Source organism: Pipistrellus kuhlii, unplaced genomic scaffold, assembly GCF_014108245.1.
Source record: "Pipistrellus kuhlii isolate mPipKuh1 unplaced genomic scaffold, mPipKuh1.p scaffold_m20_p_3, whole genome shotgun sequence".
NCBI classification, from domain to species: Eukaryota; Metazoa; Chordata; class Mammalia; order Chiroptera; family Vespertilionidae; genus Pipistrellus; species Pipistrellus kuhlii.
In genome coordinates, this window is record NW_023425529.1 from 92488949 (window position 1) to 92507890 (window position 18942).

General features: G+C 42.5%; 1 protein-coding gene and 1 pseudogene across 8 annotated transcripts in view; one reads left to right on the forward strand and one right to left on the reverse strand.

Annotated features, from left to right (window-relative positions):
- IFT88 (intraflagellar transport 88) overlaps positions 1 to 18942 on the forward strand; it is a 178072-nt gene that overhangs the window by 133469 nt on the left and 25661 nt on the right. For all 8 annotated transcript variants that reach the window (XM_045588522.1, XM_045588524.1, XM_045588518.1 and 5 more), the window contains one exon: positions 4092 to 4158. In XM_045588522.1, the coding sequence (XP_045444478.1) occupies positions 4092 to 4158 (67 nt within the window). The remainder of the gene's footprint in view (positions 1 to 4091; positions 4159 to 18942) is intronic.
- Positions 10937 to 13167, reverse strand: LOC118728703 (annotated as a pseudogene).

Below are 18942 nucleotides of genomic sequence, written 5' to 3' on the forward strand. Positions count from 1 at the left end.
TTATGGTTGTGAAACCCAGTGAGGGCCGTGGCTGCGGGGGGCTGAGTGCAGCTGGAGACTCAGGCAGTTCCTCTCGAAAGGCCTGCGCGGACTGACTTGGACTCGTTCCCTCTGAGCTCCAGTGCTGGGCAGCAACTTGAAAGCCACCAGAGACATACAGGGAGGAACGGAATTGTCTAATGTCAGCACACAAGCTGTAAGGGCAGCTTTCTCCCAGGTAGAAGTGCTGGCAGAGGCCGTTGTTCCTTTTCTGAGCCTTCCCCGTACAGAGCCCCCAGAAGGTGCCAGAGCTGAGCCTCATCAATCTGGCTCACACTAGTCATCCTGCCGTGGTGCTTCCCTGAGACTTAGAGGCCCACCCAAGCTGTTTTTCAGTGGCTTTTCCATACAAATGGCCTGTATTGGCTCATGCTTTAGGCATTACTAAAATCTCTTAAAGAAGCAGCACCTGGCCTGGGCATGGCTGGTACCGCTCACTAAGTGGCCACAGGCCCAGCACTAGTGGCACCTGGCCTTGGTTTGCAGTTTGGCTTTCTCCTGGGCACCTTCAAGACTAGCACAAGTAGAAAGCATGTGCAGATTGCTTTTCAGTTCATGCCAGCTGGCCCAGACTAAGAGGGTGCAGGCCGGGTGAAGGGCCTCCCCCCCCAAGTGCAGGCCTCTAGTTTAGTGATAAGACCTCATAAAGGCATGGCTTTAAAGTTTACGTATTTAATGACAGTTACAAGAATGTCTTACACATTTTATACATTAATGCATTTACAAAGTCTAACAAAAATGTGGAAGAAATATGCATCATTGATATCAAATTCATAGTACTATTTGAGCATTAGTTACATTTTTCAGGTGTAAATTCCTAATCACTTCTTTTTTAAAGGCCACTGATGTCAGTGTCTTCATGTGTTGCCTTGTGTTAGTCCTCATTCCTCCTCTCAGGAAACATTTATCACAGTGCTGTGCTCTGTGGAAGACACAGTGATGTAGAAGAGTCAGCCACATGCTGAAAGTGTTCGTAACATGGGAGTTCCTCTTTCAGGGACATGGGCATGTGAGGGAAACGAGCTGTGGGAATGGAGATGGAGGGGTTCAGCTTCAGAGGAGGACTCAGAGATCATTCCTGGGGGAACTAGTGCTTAAGAAGGTATGGAGATCTCTACAAAGAAGTGTGTATAGAGGTCTGAGTACAGGAAGTTACAGCCAGGTCCATGCATTCTTTTGGAGTTTTCTCTTGAATTTGAAGTCAGAGCCAATCTTCTTAGGAATCCTTAACTAGGAAACAACTAACTGCTACTTGTACTATTGGACAAATATCTAAGTTTTATGTAATAAGTGCAAGTGTGGTGGACAGGATCCTGGACTTCTCTCCTGGCTTGACCATTGGCCAGCTCTGAGACTTGGAAGGGACAGTGGTTCTCATTCTCGTTAGCTGTAACATTGGAAGAGTATTCTAGATCAGTGCTTCTCAACAATCTGTGGTACAGTTAATTTTTTTGTCTCAATCTGTCATTGATGCCACTAGAAAAATGATCATGCAATTGGATGTCAGAAACATGAAATTGGTATGCAAGTTTGTCAGCCCTCCACCTTGAGTTCTGTTCACTTCATCAAGAACAGGTAATAGTTTGTAGGGTGGCAGGTTTTCAACGTCTACTCTGAGTAGAACGTGTAAGGCTCTGGTTTTATTCCAATTCCAGAATAGTAGTAGAAGACATATAGTAGTCATTCTCATATTGAACAGTAGATGTAAAAGGAAAAAATGTTTCTTACTCTTAATGCCTGTTTTTTAATTTGTCCCATTGTTATTTGTTATCTACATTACTTTACTTGTACCTTCTCTCTTTTTTTTCAAAATGGGAATGGCATCATATTTTTTCAGAATAAGAATGTCAACTTTTAATAAATTATTAAAAAATAAACATTCCTTTAAAAAGTCAGGTAGATCACTCTTGTAAGTAATATTTTAATTCAAATAAAAATAAAGACGTGAAAATCATCCATTCTAGCACTTTCAGAACACTAGCATTTTAGTATGTGTCTTCCTGGGCATTTTACAAATAAACACAAACATAGCAATATATATATATATATATATATATATATATATATATATATATATATTTTTTTTTTTTTTTTAATGGGACTTCCCCCCACCTATATGTTTTCCCCAAAATAACATGGGCAGCTTTCTGTGTCAACAAATGTAGACCTCTGTCACTTTCTGATCTGTGTTCCGTTATGTGGCTCTTTCCCTCACATTTTAGTTTTGCTGTGATGAGAATCATTTTGTCAGTTATTATTCCAAAGTTGCTTCTTTTACCTGCTGTCAGGACCTGCCTCACACCAGTCACAGAGCGACTTGAGGTATATTTGTGTTGATATAAAAATTCTAACACTTTCCCAGCCAGTGTAGCTCAGTGGTTAACCTCAGCCCATGAACCAAGAGGTCACTAGTTTGATTCCGGTCGGAGCACATGCCAGGCTGTGGGCTCCCAGTAGGGGGTGTGCAGGAGGCACCCGATCAATTTTCCTCATCGATGTTTCTGTCTCTCTGTCCCTCTTCCTTTCTCTTGGTCTAAAAATCAATGAAAGGTTTTTTGTTTTTTTTAATATTTTTATTGATTTCAGAGAGGAGGGAAGAAAGATAGAAACATCAGTGATGAGAGATAAAATCATTGGCTGGCTGCCTCCTCCATGCTTGGGATTGAGCCTGCAACCCAGGTATGTGCCCTTGACTGGAATCAAACCCAAGACCTTTCAGTCCACCGGCAGACACTCCATCCATTGAGCCAAACCAGCTAGGGTAATAAAAATATTTTTAAAGGCTTTCCTCTTTTTTAAAAAAATCTAACACTTAAGCAAAATACAAAGCGATCTATACTAATCATAGCCTAGGTGGCGTCACGCTTCATGTCATCATAAGATGGCCACGCTCAGGGCAGAGGTGGGGGCCCAGCAGCTGCTCTGTGCAGTGAGGCCTGGGGGTCCTGTGGCTCTGCGCAGCACAGAGGAGGTGGGTCCCGGCAAAGGAGATGGGAAGCGAAGGGTAGGGGGGAACAGTTGGGGGGGATCAGGCCAGCAGGGGAGTGGTTATGGGGTGATCAGGCTGGTAGGCAGAAGAGGTTAGGGGCAATCAGGCAGGAAGGAGAGTGGTTAGGAGCCAGCGGTCCTGAATTGTGAGGAGAATGTCCCCGAGGGATCCCAGATTGGAGAGGGTGCAGGCCAGGCTGAGGGACACACACACACCCATGCACGAATTCCATGCACCAAGACTCTATACAAAAGGAAACATAAGGATGTCACAGCTTGGAGGTATTTTTCTTTAAGGGTGAGTTTGTGTTTAAGAAAGTAGACTGTTGAACAGATTAGGCATTTTCTGAGATTTTAATAGCATGTTTATTATAGAAGTTGAATTTCAAAAGCCATGTTGCCTTTATCCCTATAATAGTTTAGGTCCAACTATTATAGAATAGAACAAGACAGGAAATAGCCTTTTAATAGATTATCTGCCCTTCTACCCTCCATTCCAAACTATTGTGTTTAAACCTGAACTTCCCCATCAAGAGAATATTTGGGGCCTGGTCGTTGTTGCTTTGTGCTTGAGCATCAACCCGTGAACCAAAAGTCCTAGACTGGAGCCAGCTGGGGGTCGATCTCCAATAGGGGCGTGCAGGAGGCGGCAGACTGATGTTTCTCTCTCATCAATGTTTCTGTCCCTCTGTCTACCCTTCTCTCTGCCTCTCTCTCTAAAATAAATAAAAACATATTTTTAAAAAACAGAATATTTGGTTTTTAGGATGTTTGTATAAGCAGAGATTTCACTGCAGTTTGAAGTATAAGTGCCACTTGAGTGTGACAAGGACTGATCACTCAGCATGTTAGAGGGCAGGCTTTGAATTTCTGAGTTACACAACATAGTCTTTACTCCTATGGAACCAATTCAGGTAATAATCAATCTGACCCCAGCTTTCAGAAACGTAGGAGCAATAAGTATCCAGAGTTACATAGAAATGATGATTTAAAAATCAACATTTAGTTATATTCAACTTTGAAGAAATGTGAGTTATTCTTTCAAACTCATCTTCTTGTTCTAGCGTATCAAGTCTGGCAGAGAGGGCCCCGGAGGTTCCCGCGGCAAGAGAGAGGGTAGTGCTGGCAGCGGTAAGTTTTTCTGACATCTTGAAGTTGTGCATTAGTACATGGGCTTCTGGAAACATTTTGGAACAATCTAAAAATGTCCTTTATCTCTGTGTGTGTGTGTGTTGTATACACAGTTAAACCTCACTTATTCTAATTAATTTTGTAGGCAGTCAGTCTGATTTATAAATTAAATATAAACGTTATTTTAGTTTTTTTTAATTGTTTTTTATTGATTTTAGAGAAAGAGAAATATTGGTTGGTTGTTCCACTTATGTATGCATTTATTGATTGATATTTTTATGTGTCCTGAGTGGGAATTAAACCCTCAACCTTGACATATCGGCATGACACTAACCAATTGAGCTGTCTGGCCAGTAAGCAATTTTAGTTCTTAACCAGAACTGTTTCTGCTAATAGCATAACAAACAAGTTTGGGTTGGATAAATTATTGTAAACAGTTTTCTGTGCCTCTCATCGATGTTTCTAGCTCTCTGTGTCCATCCTAATAAGGCTTTACTGTGTGATGCTTAAAATTTACATTTTAAGGAAGTACCATGAGAAGTAAGATGGTTTTATAAAATGCAGACAGTCTCAGGTCTTCAGTTCCACTTTCAGTGTAGAAATAGTGCCAGTCTGGGAACTCAGGGGCATGGTTCTTGTTCCAGACTTGATCATGATAACCAAGTGTCTCTGGAGCAACCACATAACTGCTGTAGGATTTAGGTGATTTCTGAAGTTGTGCATCTCCAAATTCCTTGACTCTGTAACTGCTCGTGACATCATCCTAATATATAAAAAGCCAGGGGTCATCACATCCTAAATGACCAGATGGACAACCAAGCAGCAGGCTGCATGGGGTGACCAGGCCAGCAGGGGGGTTAGTGAGGAATGACCAAACGACTGAACAGCAGGCTGTGTGGGGCGCTCAGGCTGGCATGAGGGCAGTTGTAGGTGATCAGGCTGGCAAGGGGGCAGTTAGGGGCGATCAGGCAGGCAGGCAGATGAGCAGTTAGGAGCCAGCAGTCCCCGATTATGAGAGGGATGTCCAATGCCCGGTTTAGGCCCAATCTCCAGGATCAGGCCTACACTGGCAGTCAGACATGCCCCGGATTGGAGAGAGTGCAGGCTGGGCTAAGGGGAGACACCTCTCCCACCACCCCAGTGCATGAATTTTATGCACCAGGTCTCTAGTTACTTAATAAGAATGTTTGTTTGGCAAATCTTCCTTCTCTTTTTCCCAGTCAACAAAATCTACCTTCTCCCTCTGCTTTGGGGATAGTTTAAGTTAAACTTAGTAGAAATTTGGTGGTTTTAAATAAACCATTGGAAAAACGAATGCTAAATGTGACCATTAAATACAGCTCCATTCTCTCACATCCCTACTTAGCAAGGTCATACATAGGTCCCTGCAACTGCCCAGCTGCATAGTATTATATCTGTCTCTGATCTAGGAGTCAGGACAAAGCAAGGTGTGACCCTTAGATAGGCAGGCCTTTCATTAATTCACAAACGTTTACTGGATACCTTCTCAGTGCTCAACACTGTGCTCAGTGCCAAGATCACAGGGATGAATACATGGTGGCCCCTGTGCTCAAGAAAATTCTAATCTAGCCCTAACTGGTTTGGCTCAGTGGATAGGATAAAGCGGTGGCCTGTGGACTGAAGGGTCCCAGGTTCGATTCTAGTCAAGGGGATGTAACTTGGTTACAGGCCCATCCTCAGTAGGGGATGTGCAGGAAGCAGCCAATCAGTATTTCTCCATCATCGAGGTTTCTAGCTCTCTGTGTCTCTCCCTTCCTCTCTGTCAAAAATCAATAAAATATTTTTTTAAGAAAATTCTAATCTAGCTGGAAAGACACACAAGGTTCTAGTGATGAGGGTGCTGCCACAACAAAAGCATGTGTGTCTTCCAAGATTCAGGACTTGAGACTGGGAACAAAGACTCTAGAAATCAGAGCTCTGCTTCACTCAGTACATTAGGTGTTTACTAGTAGTCATCCAGGCCTCTAGTTCCAGTGAGACAGCCTGACTCTCCAAGGATCAGTCCAGCTCCTCCCTCTGAACCTCAGAGACCTGACCAGTTAGCCCTCAGGTCACAGGAACTGGTGCCCAGAGCCTGCATCCTGGGAGTGCAAAGGGGCTCCCACCTCAAGGAGCAGCCGATTCCTGTCTTGTCAGACTCCTGGTCATGATGGACACTGATATTGCCATATGTCCCCCCAGCCTTCAGATATACCTCTGTTTTGTCCCTAACCCAACCCCACTCCAGTTTTACCATATTCCTTTGGCTGTCTGGGGTTGGATTTAGCTCCATCCTGGGTCTAAGAACAGGCCCCTACAATTGCCTTTAAGCCAAAGAGCAATTCGGGCCCACAGCCCCTATGCAAGCCTTTGGGGCCAAGTATACTGTTGAATTCAGCATTTTTTTATTTTATTTTATTTTTTTTTGCGTTTAAAAAGTAATGGGGTGCATTAGCTATATAGCATCTAACTCTCATAGGAACACCTCGTCACCAAATAAAGTATTAATTCAGTGAAACATGAATACTCACACTTAGGATAGATAGTGGCTAAAAATTGCTTCAGAGCAAGTTAAGTTTTACTTACTGCCACCTGAACACATAGCTTTCAGACCTCTTTATTTGGAATTGTAGATGCAGAATCGTGGATGTATATTACCAAACATGATCTGAATGGCCACAAAGTCAGTAGACCAGGCACTCTGTTTCCACAAAAGAACCTCTGGAAGGCCACCAGACCCACTTCTGCTGCTGGTTCATGCTTGCTTTTAGAAAGCAGGCCATTTGATACAAGCTCTTTTGAGGTTGAATGTCCCGCTAAGGAATAATTGTTTTGAGTAACCCTTAAGGAAGTGTTAATTATTTACTAACATTCTGGGACCAGATACTCTAGTATCCTGCACATCCTCTAAGAATTTTAAGTTCAGAGTCAGTCACCAACCAGTTTCTCCCAAAATAGCAGCAGCAGCCTTATGGGATGTTCTCAGCCTTTCCTGGTAACTCATGAAATGTCTCCAGTGTTAATCCCTAACCTGAGCCTAAGTTACCCCAATGTCTTCACTTTGAAAATCTGTAACATCAGGACCTCCTAACAGGGTGCCAGGGCAGGCCTAGAACTGTTGAGCAGGTTGAGGCTTAACCAGAACCCTGAGAAAGTACCCCCAGGCCAACTCTAATGTCTGCCTCTCGGAAACATCAGAAAGGTCAAGCTGCACTTCGGGGGGCACCAGGTTCCAAGTCCTCTGACATAAAGGTCTGCATGGCCTGCCTAGGTGACCTTTCCCTCATGCTAATGGAAGCATGCTGTGCCTCAGAACAAAACAGGCCCAGACCTCCTCACAGTCAGTCAGGTCAGTGAAGCCAAGACTGAAGTGTAGGAAGGTGAGCTGCCTTGTCTGACGCCTGTGTGCAGAGAGAGGCGTCTGTAGAAAGTCACCTCATGGTCTTGGCCTCCCCACTGTTGCTTGTTCTTGTTCTTCGTAAATAAGTTTTCCTCTCTCTGCTCCAGTCCACTTCAGTCCAGCACAAATAGTCAGTTCAAGTGCATAAATAAGTTTTATTCTCACATGAAGGCAGTTTGGAGTTGAAACTGTGGTTTGGAGGCATTTTTACAAGCCGGTTTTCATGTTCCCAGTTCCTTGGCACAAGTTGAAGGCACTAAACAATTCCTTCCTAGGGGACTTACCCACTTTCCCCACCATTTGCCTTTTTGTTCCTTATTTCTTTCCTCATCCTGAAGTCCAAGTTGGAGTGCCACTTTTGGTGACAGGAATCATGTTTTCTGCCTCTTTTCTCCAGTTCTCAGCACAGCCCAGGGCAAGGCTATCCCTTGCTTTGAAGTCTGCATAAACCATGCTGTGGACCCCTCTCTCACTGTCTCCTCTTTTTTTCCTTGTACACTGGACACACCTATCCTCAGCAGCTGTCCTGCAGGCTCCCCCACTTCCACGCAAACAGCAGACCATCTGCATGGTTGTCATCCACTTGCCATTAGGAAATTCTAGGACAAACCTCTATGTAAAGGAAGCCCCGATCTCACCCATCTTCCACCTCTAACCTGTAAAACGTAGACTTGCACATTTATATTGTAGCTTAACTTGGAAATGTTTGAGCCTTCATCCTGGATTAGATACACAGTGCAGTTAGGAGAAAGGGACAACTTTTTTATCCATTGAGCCAAACCGGTTTCGGCGGGACAACTTTTTAAAAACTAATCTTTATTGTTCCAATTATTATACTCATTCCTCTTTTTCCCCCCATAGCTCCCCTCCACCCAGTTCCCACCCCACCCTCTGCCCTTATCACCCCTGCTCCCGGCACTGTCCTTATTCATAGTTGTACAATTTTTGTCCAGTCTCTTCCCACGCCCCCCACACCCCTTTCCCCCAAGAATTGTCAGTCCATTCCCTTTCTATGCCCCTGATTCTATTATATTCACCAGTTTATTCTGTTCATCAGATTTTTTATTCACTTGATTTTTAGATTCACTTGTTGATAGATATGGATTTGTTGTTCATAATTTTTATCTTTACCTTTTTCTTCTTTTTCCTCTTCTTAAAGAATACCTTTCAGCATTTCAGTTTGGAGATGATGAACTCCTTTAGCTTTTTCTTATCTGTGAAGCTCTTTATCTGACCTTCAATTCTGAATAATAGCTATGCTGGGTAGAATAATCTTGGTTGTAGGTTCTTGCTATTCATCACTTTGAATATTTCTTTCCACTCCCGTCTGGCCTGCATAGTTTCTGTTGAGAAATCAACTGACAGTCGTATGGGTGCTCCCTTGTTGGTACCTAACTGTTTTTCTCTTGATGCTTTTAATATTCTCTCTTTGTCTTTTGCCCTTGGCATTTTAATTATGATGTGTCTTGGTGTGGTCCCCTTTGGATTCCTTTTGTTTGGAGTTCTCTGTGCTTCCTGGACTTGTAAGTCTATTTCTTTCACCAGGTGGGAGAAGTTTTCTGTCACTATTTCTTCAAATAGGTTTCCAGTATCTTGCTCTCTCTCTTCTTCTGGCACCCCCATAATTTGATGGTAATTTGAATTTATCCTTAAGGCTCCTTATACTATCTTCATATTTTTGGATTCTTCTTTTTGCTTTTCCAGTTGGGTGTTTTTTGCTTCTTTGTATTTCAAATCTTTGACTTGATTCTTGCCTTCCTCAGGTTTGCTGTTGGATATCTGTATAATATTTTTTATTTCGGTCAGTGTATGCTTAATTTCTAGTTGGTCCTTTTTCTTTTTTTCTTTTTTAAGTATATTTTATTGATTTTGTACAGAGAGGAAGGGAGAGAGATAATTAGAAACATCGATGAGAGAAACTCATCAATCAGCTGCCTCTTGCACACCTCCTACTGGGGATATGCCCGCAACCAAGGTACGTGCCCTTGTCGGGAATTGAACCCGGGACCCTTCAGTCCCCAAGCCGACACTCCATCCATTGAGCCAAACTGGTTTCGGCTCTAGTTGGTCCTTTTTCATATCCTCGAGGATCTTGCTAAATTTATTGGCCTTTTCTAGAAAATTCTTGAAAAACCTTATAACCGTGATTTTGAACTCTATATCCATTTGTTTGCTTTCCTCCATTTCTTTCATTTGTGACCTATTTCTTTGTCTCCGCATTTTTCACTGCTTCCCTGAGTTGATAGAGTGGTTTTGTGTCCTAGGTGTCCTATAGGGCCCAGTGGCTCAGCCTTTCCAGTTACCTGAGGTGGACACTCTTGGTGCACCACTTTGTGGGCTGTGTGCACAGTCTTGCTGTAGTTAAGCCTTGATTGTTGTTGGTATCACTGGGAGGAATTGACCTCCAGGCCAATTGGCTGTGAGGATCAGCCGTGTCTATGCTGGGAGAATTTCTGTGCTGGAGACACTCTTATGAGACAAGACTTGCAAAAAAGCCTCTCTGCTCAGCTTGGATGGGTCGGAGTCTCAGGGTGGAGCAGAAAGCAATGGCTTCCCATCATCCATGCCCTAAGAGGCCCCTGTGTCTCAGTGTCCCGTAGTAATCACTGCAAGCACCTCTGAGAGAAAGCCACCCTTAAGTTTCACCTGCTGCCAGACAGTCCAACTTCTACCTGTATTAGTCTGGGTCCCCAGAGTCTCACCTGGAACTGGAGTTCAGAGCAATTGGGAGCTTTTGTTTCCCTCCCTTTTGAGAAAGCTAGCCGCATACTCAGTTGCCAGCCCTCTCCACACACGCATCTCAGTACCTCTGCCTTCCACAGTTCCTCTGAGTCTCAGTGTACTTTTCTCTTTCCTTCTAGTTGTATAATTTCCAGTCAGCCAGCCTTCCTGTGGTTCTGGATGGTGTCCTTTTTGTCTTTTAGTTGTAGTTTTGAAATTGTTGTGAGAGGCAGCAGTTCAGGTGTTTACCTATGTTGCCATCTTGGTTTTTCCCTCTGAAAGAACAATTTTCGTGTGAATCCAAATAAAGTTAGTCATGAGCTAGTGTAAATATAATAATTTACATGCATGCCTGCAACTTGATTTTTGAAGAATTGCCTAGGACAGAAGACCATGGAGAACTAATACATCATCATTATTTATATAAAATAACTATTTCTGAAATGCTCGGGGATCCTACGAAATTGTCCCTTTTGTGGATCGGACTAGTCTCCTGGAAGTCTGATTTTTGCTATTAATTTGCTCAGTAAACCTCACCTCCTTTCCTTTCAGTGGTTCTCAGATGTTAGTCAGAATCACCTGAGACTGACCACAGAGCTCTAGTACTTCTGAGTCAGTCAGCCTATGATAGACTACATTTCTTTCTTTTTTTTCATGCTCGTCAGAGTATTTTATTTAAAAAACAAAATAAAACAAAAAACTTAATCAGAAAGTCTGATTAAATGCAATATTAACTCAAGCTCTCAAAAACCTATCAGTGAAAGCCAATAGGTACATCAGAGAAAGCAGGTAGCAGGCTGACAATTCTTTGGTGGAAAAGGCAATTGCCCTAATGATTATCAAGCCCATGTTTTGTTTTTCAAAAATGGGTTTAAAGAAATGATACAGATATCCCCATAAGTACAAAAAAATTAACAATAAAGATTAAGGATATGGGAAAAACCAAATATGACAATACACGTGAATTATTTATGAAATAAGCCTTTCAATCCCAGAAAACCAAAAGGAGACCTCATGAATGGTAACACACATAAAACAAAGGCTAATAGCATACAGACATTTTCCCAACGACTAAGCTTTAAAATGACAGGATACTACTAACAGGTAGCTTTTCTTCTGGTTATCAGTCAATATAAAATTGGGGTAATTTTTTTCTACTCAGATTACTATCATTTCTTCTTTTGTACCTTTCCCCTAATTTTCTCTAGCAACATTTTTCCTTTGCTTTGACCAGTTGAACTCAAAAGTGAGTATCAACTATTATTGGAATAGCACTTGGGAAATGCAATCCTGGAAAAGGCAATTTGTAATTGAAGTGGTCTGAAAAGTAAAGCAGCCCTTCTCAATATGAGTGTGCCCCATGCAATCACCAGGCTATTGGCTCCTCTTATGGCCAGATCGCATGCCCCAGCATGATAATGGCATGATCCCTGGTAAGGTACTGAGGAGAGCTATGTGCACAAGCATCCACCCATTTAAACTTTCAATAAATACAATGCATTGTTTAAAAAACATGTCAGTAGAATAAATAAGAGATGCTGCATTTCTGGCCTGTTTTGCCTCTTGAACTGGCGTGGATTACTGTTCATGACCCAGAAGACTCAATAGTTCATTAGTTGCCACTCCGAGCCCTTTAGACTTCAGTACTACCCGCTCTTCAGGCCTCAGCACCTGTTTGGCAGCGATAATGGTATTCTTCATTAGCATCACCACTGTCGGGGGCCAGCACCCCCAGGGACTGGAGTGATGTAACCGGCTTTTTTCCGGACTTCTTCAAAATCCACATCTCCAACCAACCTGGGTTTAGCAGTGATAGGTTCCTAAATTCTATTTATTCCCATGTCAATGATGGCTGCTCCTTCCTTGATCATATCTGCTGGGATCAAATTTGGAATGCCTGCGGCAGAGATCACAATATATGCACGAATTGTATGTTTTTTCAGCTGCTCTTTGGGAGTATATCGATGAGATATTGTAACAGTGGCATCACTTCCAGAACGTTCATTTACCCTGTCTGTGTGTAGCAACATTGCAATGGGCATCCCAACGTATTTGGACCTTCCAGCTACAACCACATTCTTCCTTCGGGTTAGAATGCCAGTTTGCTTAATTATTTTCTACACACCCCACAACGTAGCCGGTAACATGGAATACTACCCCAAACACATTTGCCCCACATTAATTACATGGAAGCCATCAATATCCTTGTCTGGAAAAACAGCGTTGCAGATCTTTCTCTCATCTATGAGCTCAGGAAGCGGCAGCCGAACAAGGAGGCCATCGATGTCATCATTATCAGTTAGCTTATTGGTTAAGTTCAACAGCTCTTCCTCTGAAACTGAAGCGGGTTTCACAGTTGTCTCTGCTGATTCCCTCATCTGCAGCAGCCGTGGTTTTGGTGGGGACACAGGAATGACTTGCAGAATTCTTGCCAACCAGAACCACGCTCAGGTATGGCCGTTTGTTGCTGGCTGCCACCCACTCTTCCACGTCCTGACTCACTTCCTGCTTGACCTGCTGGGCAAGTTTCCTTCCAGAATGACCACAAGTTCATTTTGAACAGCCGAGAAATGGGCAATGACGGAAGCAGCAGATCTGTGCGGGTCGGAGCAGCCAGGTGGCCAGTGTGGATATGAGGGATGAAGCAGCCATGCCCGGCACCGGCATTGGAGCCCCAGGAATCTGCATTTCTGACAAGGTCCCAGTTGATGCTGCTGGTTCTGGGACCACACTTTGAGAGCCACTGCTGTATCTCCATTGAGATACTACAGGATTAGATGTGACAGAGTGTCTATAAAAAGGGCACCACATTTAAAACCACAGTGTGTGGCAGTGTATAGTCATCCAGCCTCGGCCTCTTGTCCTAGCTCTGTCACAGCCCAGGTGATATAAGCATTACACACACAACCCACAGAGGGCACATGCTGGTACTGAGTGAGTGTGACTGTTATTGATTATTACTTGATACAAATCCCATTGAAAGGCAGTACTATCTGGTTTAGAATTTTGAATATCCAGGTTTGTTAGTACATTAGTTTTCTTTTAAAACAGAATTAACTTATTTTGTTGTTGTTAATCCTCACCTGAGGATATTTTTTTCCATGATTTTTAGAGAGAGGGTAAGGGAACGGGGGAGACAAAGAAAGAGAGAGGAGAGATCGATTGGTTGCCTCCAGCACGTGCCCCAACCAGGCAGGGGATAAAACCTGCAACCCAGGTATGTGCCCTTGACCAGGAATTAAACCCATGACCCTTTGGTGCACAGACCTACACTCTAACCACTGAGCAATGCCAGCGAAGGCAAAGTAGAATTAACTTAAATGACATGAACTTGTTTTAGCTACTTGAAGTAAAGATGTATTTCTCTTTTATTTTTTTTAAATATATTTTATTGATTTTTTTACAGAGAAGAAGGGAGAGGGATAGAAAGTTAGAAACATCAGTGGGAGAGAAACATCGATCAGCTGCCTCCCGCACACCCCCCACAGGGGATGTGCCCGCAACCAAAGTACACGCCCTTGACCGGAATCTAACCCGGGACCCTTCAGTCCGCAGGCCAACGCTCTATCCACTGAGCCAAACCTGTTTCGCCGTATTTTTCTTTTAAATGCACAATTTTGAGTTAAGGTTTTAGCATCTCAGTGCCAAGCATCAATCAGTTTAGAAGAAAAATTAAACCGTGTCACATAAAAGATCAACTCCCACAAGTAGAGCTGTGTCCTCCACTATCCAAATTGGTAGCTTCAATAGGCAGCCTGGCACCGGGGGAAGTGGATGGAGCTTCGCCCGCCCATGTGCCGGCTGCATTTAAAGGCCAGGAAGCCACCTGACACCTCTGCTTCTCATAGTCCCCGGTCCTCGAGTCAGAGAGCCTTCCGGAGGGCTCCCTTTGCATGATGGTGGCAGTCCTGACTCAAAAAAAATTTGAGTGCTATGTTGTTAACATTCCTTTTTAAAGTTGCGTTTTGTTAATATGTGTACTTAATGGTTTGCTGCATTTTACGCTTAATTTTTACTATGCCTTGGGTGCCAACTTTTCCTAAGAAAAATGTCTCAATTTCATACCTAAAATAATTTCATCATTAAAATTATAGGATATTATGACTCAATGAACAGAAATTCATTGTAAGATCGACTTTTTAAAGAACATCTTTTATAAAGTAAATTGTAACCATTTTTTTAATCCAAGTTTTTTATTTTAAGATTATAGTCAAGGATGAACAAGTTCTTTGACTAGAATACCTTTGCACAGTTTTTCTGGGATCTAGGGTCGCATGCTCAGTGCCCACCACATATGAGGGATAAAAGATCACTGACTAAGGAGGGGAGATAGAAAATCAATGTGAATACAGCCAATTCACACAATCAAATCAATAGAACGAAGGTAATTTCCTGGGAAAAAGAGAGTGAGTCTGTACAGGGTGGGGGAAAAACCTTCAGAAGCTGGCAGGACTGGGGCTCTTACTTCTAAAGAGTGGCACTCCCAACAGCTTTGTCCCATGCAAGTGCCCACTTCACACAAACCTCAGGATAACTGTGCTGGACACCCTGACTGCTGTGCACTTGGAGGCTTGGCGCCACAGTGTAACGTTGTTAGTGATAAGTATCAGAGGATAGTTAGCAGGATAGCGGTCGCACCAGCATGTACAGTCACAGACCCTGCTGGTCTCATCTGCTAACAAGTGGCCTATCTTCTGGCACACAGGTTCTCTAAGCCGAGTGGTCCTCTCAACACACTTTTCCCACAGAGGCCCAGACAGCAGGTAGTTTAGACTCAAGGGGCACGTCCTCTCATGCCACTGTGGTGAGAGGCAGCATAGACAACATATAAGGGGGTGGATGTAGGTAAGTCTCACAACTTCATATTCAGACACTGAAATTTGAATGTTGTGTAAATATCATTGTGTCACAAAATATTCTTCTTTAGTGTTTTTCTGCAACCATTAAAAAAGTAAACCATTGTTAACCCACTAGACATACATAAACAGAATGGGCCAGGTTTGGTTCACAGACTATACTTAGCTGATCCCTACTCTACACCCAGCTCTATATGAATGTTCTCATGTATAATAGAACATTCATGGTGGGGACTCAGGAATTTCCTTTTGACCAAAGCACCAGTTACAGCTATCTAATCTAAAGATACAGCTCTACAATGAGACTATTGTTTACCTTTCCCTCTTAAAGTGATCTCGACTATTTACAGCTCAGCCACCTCCAAATACGTCACACAGAACAACGCAGTGAAGAGACTTTGAGCACCAAAGGAAGGTGCTCCTTCCCTCTGGCCTTTGGCTCACTGCCCTTAGTCTGAGGTCATTTGAATTAGTTCCTCAGTCCTGGTGTTCATTCAGCATCCATGGACTCCCTTTTTCAAGTTACTGCATCTTATGTGATCTCCAACAAGTTACTTAATCTTTTGTCACAGTTTCCTCAGTTAAATGGTAGTGAAAATAAGGATGTACCTGGTAGGGTGGTTGAGAGAGGAACTGAGTTTATAACCAGGAAGCACTGGAAAGGGTGATTCCTTTGACAAAAGAGAATCCAAATTTTAGTGTCCACCTGTGGATATAGTGAGGGTCCATGTGTGTACCTTTGCTTGACGTATGACCTTGAGTATGTTGTTCTCAGTTTTTTCCTGACTCTGAAGGCTCACGTGAGTTTGCATGAAGATGAAGGTCAGCACATGGACCCCACTGCCTTACTTTTATAAAATTTAACAAAATACTAGAAATTATATCTACAAATGAATGTTGGTTTTGAAGTTACCAACTTGGAAAGTGGAATATTTATTCCAGTAATGCTGCAGTTAATCAAAACATTCATCAAACACCGTTTTTGGAATTTCCATCAGAGGCAAATTACAAAAGACACGGGAAATCCAGTCTAAAAATTTTATAGATATGTGTACTATATATTTAAATATAAAATCTGTGCAGTATATGTATTACTGTATATCTATAAATATATACACATGTAATGCATATTTTATACATCTAGTTCTTTCCCCCCAGGCTGCTCAACTGCTTACTATAACGTGCACTGATCACCTTCCTATCTTTCTGCCTTCCTATCAACAAACTTTTACCGAGTTCCTGACCATCCTAGGTACTCAGAAAGTACCAATTCCCTTCCAACTTCTCCTTCTAATCCTTTTTATATGCCAAGCATTGAGTTAAGCATTTAGGATATGAATTATAGTTAAAGCAGAATAAATGAATTGTCAACTTTGCCTTCATCCTCACTGATCTCTCCAAAGGATCACTCTGCCCCTGAGTGTTGCCTATCACAGTGGCTGTCAGAGCTAATTTCAGTTTTGATGGGTATACACAGTTAGGTAAACAAAGGAGGGAGGGGAGTGGTGGAGTTAAACTGAGCCTTACAGCTGGGAACAAGGTAAAAATGAGCTGACATTCTCACAGTGCAGCTGGGCCCTAGCCTTGGACCCTGTGTAGTTTTGCACTGATTGTATCATCTGTGCTCACAGGCCATGATGCTGGGCTTGGGAGGGAACTTTGGATTTGTAGCCCCTTAACTCTGTAAAGAGATGAAGCAAAGGAAGAGCAGTTTCCTCATGACAAAGGGTAGGTCACTTGCAAGTCAGACTATGAAGTAAGTTGAATAGTAGCTTCATGCAAAAGGTCTCAATGTGCTGTCTGAAGTCCGTTAGTGTTTGTAACCATAAACAAAAACTCCCTCATACTTATGGAGTGAGTAGTTTCCTTAGTGACTGCATTTTAGTTGGTGCTAAATTGAATATCATCCTGGGGATGAAAGAGAGACACCAAAAAAAGTTTAATGTCTAATGAAGAGTGAAATCAGAGTTTATAGTTCACCAATAAAGGATCCCTTCAGAAGATATTTCAGTGAGTAAGGGCACTATGTTTGTAACACACCGAGAAATGAGAAGAATTTTTTAAGTTTCATTTGGATACATTGTCAAAAATAAGAACGTGATGGAACAATTGATAAGGCTTCTTAACTTAGGGGAAGTGGTGGGGGAAGATAATCAATTATTATCTGACTAGAGCAGTGTTTTTCAACCTTTTTTGGGCAAAGGCACACTTGTTTCATGAAAAAAATCACGAGGCACACCACCATTAGAAAATGTTAAAAAATTTAACTCTGTGCCTATATTGACTATATATAAAGTAATTCTCTTGAATAGGAATCAAATAAACAGAAAGTATTTTATAATTACTTTATTATGAAATATTAAGTAAACAAAATAGTGAAAAATTATAAAATTCTTGTCTTGTCTGCACCTACGGCACACCAGGCAACATCTGTGGCGCGGAACAGCGGTTGAAAAATGCTGGACTAGAGGACCAGTGCATGGATTTGTCCACTGGTGGGGTCCCTCGCACCAATGCGTGTGCGAGGGTGTGTCCAGCCCATCTCTGGCCCATCTCACCAAATCCCAATCAACTGGACCCCAGCAGCAAGCTAACCTACCGGTCAGAACATCTACCCCATGGTGGTCAGTTCATGTCATAGCTATTGGTCGAATGGTCACTTAGGTGTTTATATATATAGATAATTTAAGGAATTGTCAGGTACATATTATGTAATTAAACTTGAAGCCAAAAAAAAAAAAGAGGCCATTCAGTTTTTCAATTTCTACAGTGTAGGAAACCCTAAAGACAGCATTCTCAATACACTGTTGGAGGCAAAAGTCAGATTTCCATGATTTTAAGGAGAGGAAAGTGTGGGATGCAGAAAGGTGATTAAAAAGTATAAGTCATTCTCTTGTGAATGGTGGTGTGTGTGCAGCCTCACCAGTTATTAAGGGAATGCTGTGCCGTCAGGAAGGCCAGTTCTCCAGGACCCAGAGGGAAGAGCTGTATTTATGAGCTGAATGCTGCTGGTGGAAGCTGGAAGTGGGACTTTGCAGGGTGTGTTTGGTAATATTCTTCAAGACCTGTAAAAGTTCCACACCATAAACTCAGAGAATTACTGTATATACACACATGTTGATCATATTATATATGACAGAAAATGCTGAGAATAAGTGAAATGTTCAACAGGAGTAATCATGGGCTTGATTGTGTTTTGCACAGTCTCCTCACTGTGGCAGTTACACAGGCCCCTTTCTCCTTCCCTGTGCTCGATTCCACATCCTGCTTCCCGCCTCATCTAGGAGGCGTTATGTTGCTACTGGAAGCCCCAAAGCTGGAGAACATGCAGTTCCCGAGAAACAATCTTATTTGCAACCAGAGAGCAGTGATTAATAGTAATTTTAAAATGTGGTTTCCTTCTCACTTTTCTATAAAGAAAATAATGTCCACTTAAAAGCATACTAAAGTCAATAAAATAAGAAATAGACAGAAAAGTCAGATATTTTATTGGATTTCAAAAGTGTGTTAGAGGTGTAACATCATGGAAAAATATTTATAGCAAACGTTTCTGTTAAAAGTTACCCACAGTCGGTGGACCTGACTGATGATGGTGGCTATGTCTCCTTTTCCTCTGCCATGGAGCATAGTTAATAGTCACCAGAATTTTTTAAAAATATATATATTTTATTGATTTTTTTATAGAGAGGAGGAGAGAGGGATAGAGAGCTAGAAACGTCGATGAGAGAGAAACATCAACCAGCTGCCTCTTGCACACCCCCTACCGGGGATGTGCCCGCAACCAATGTACATGCCCCTGACCGGAAT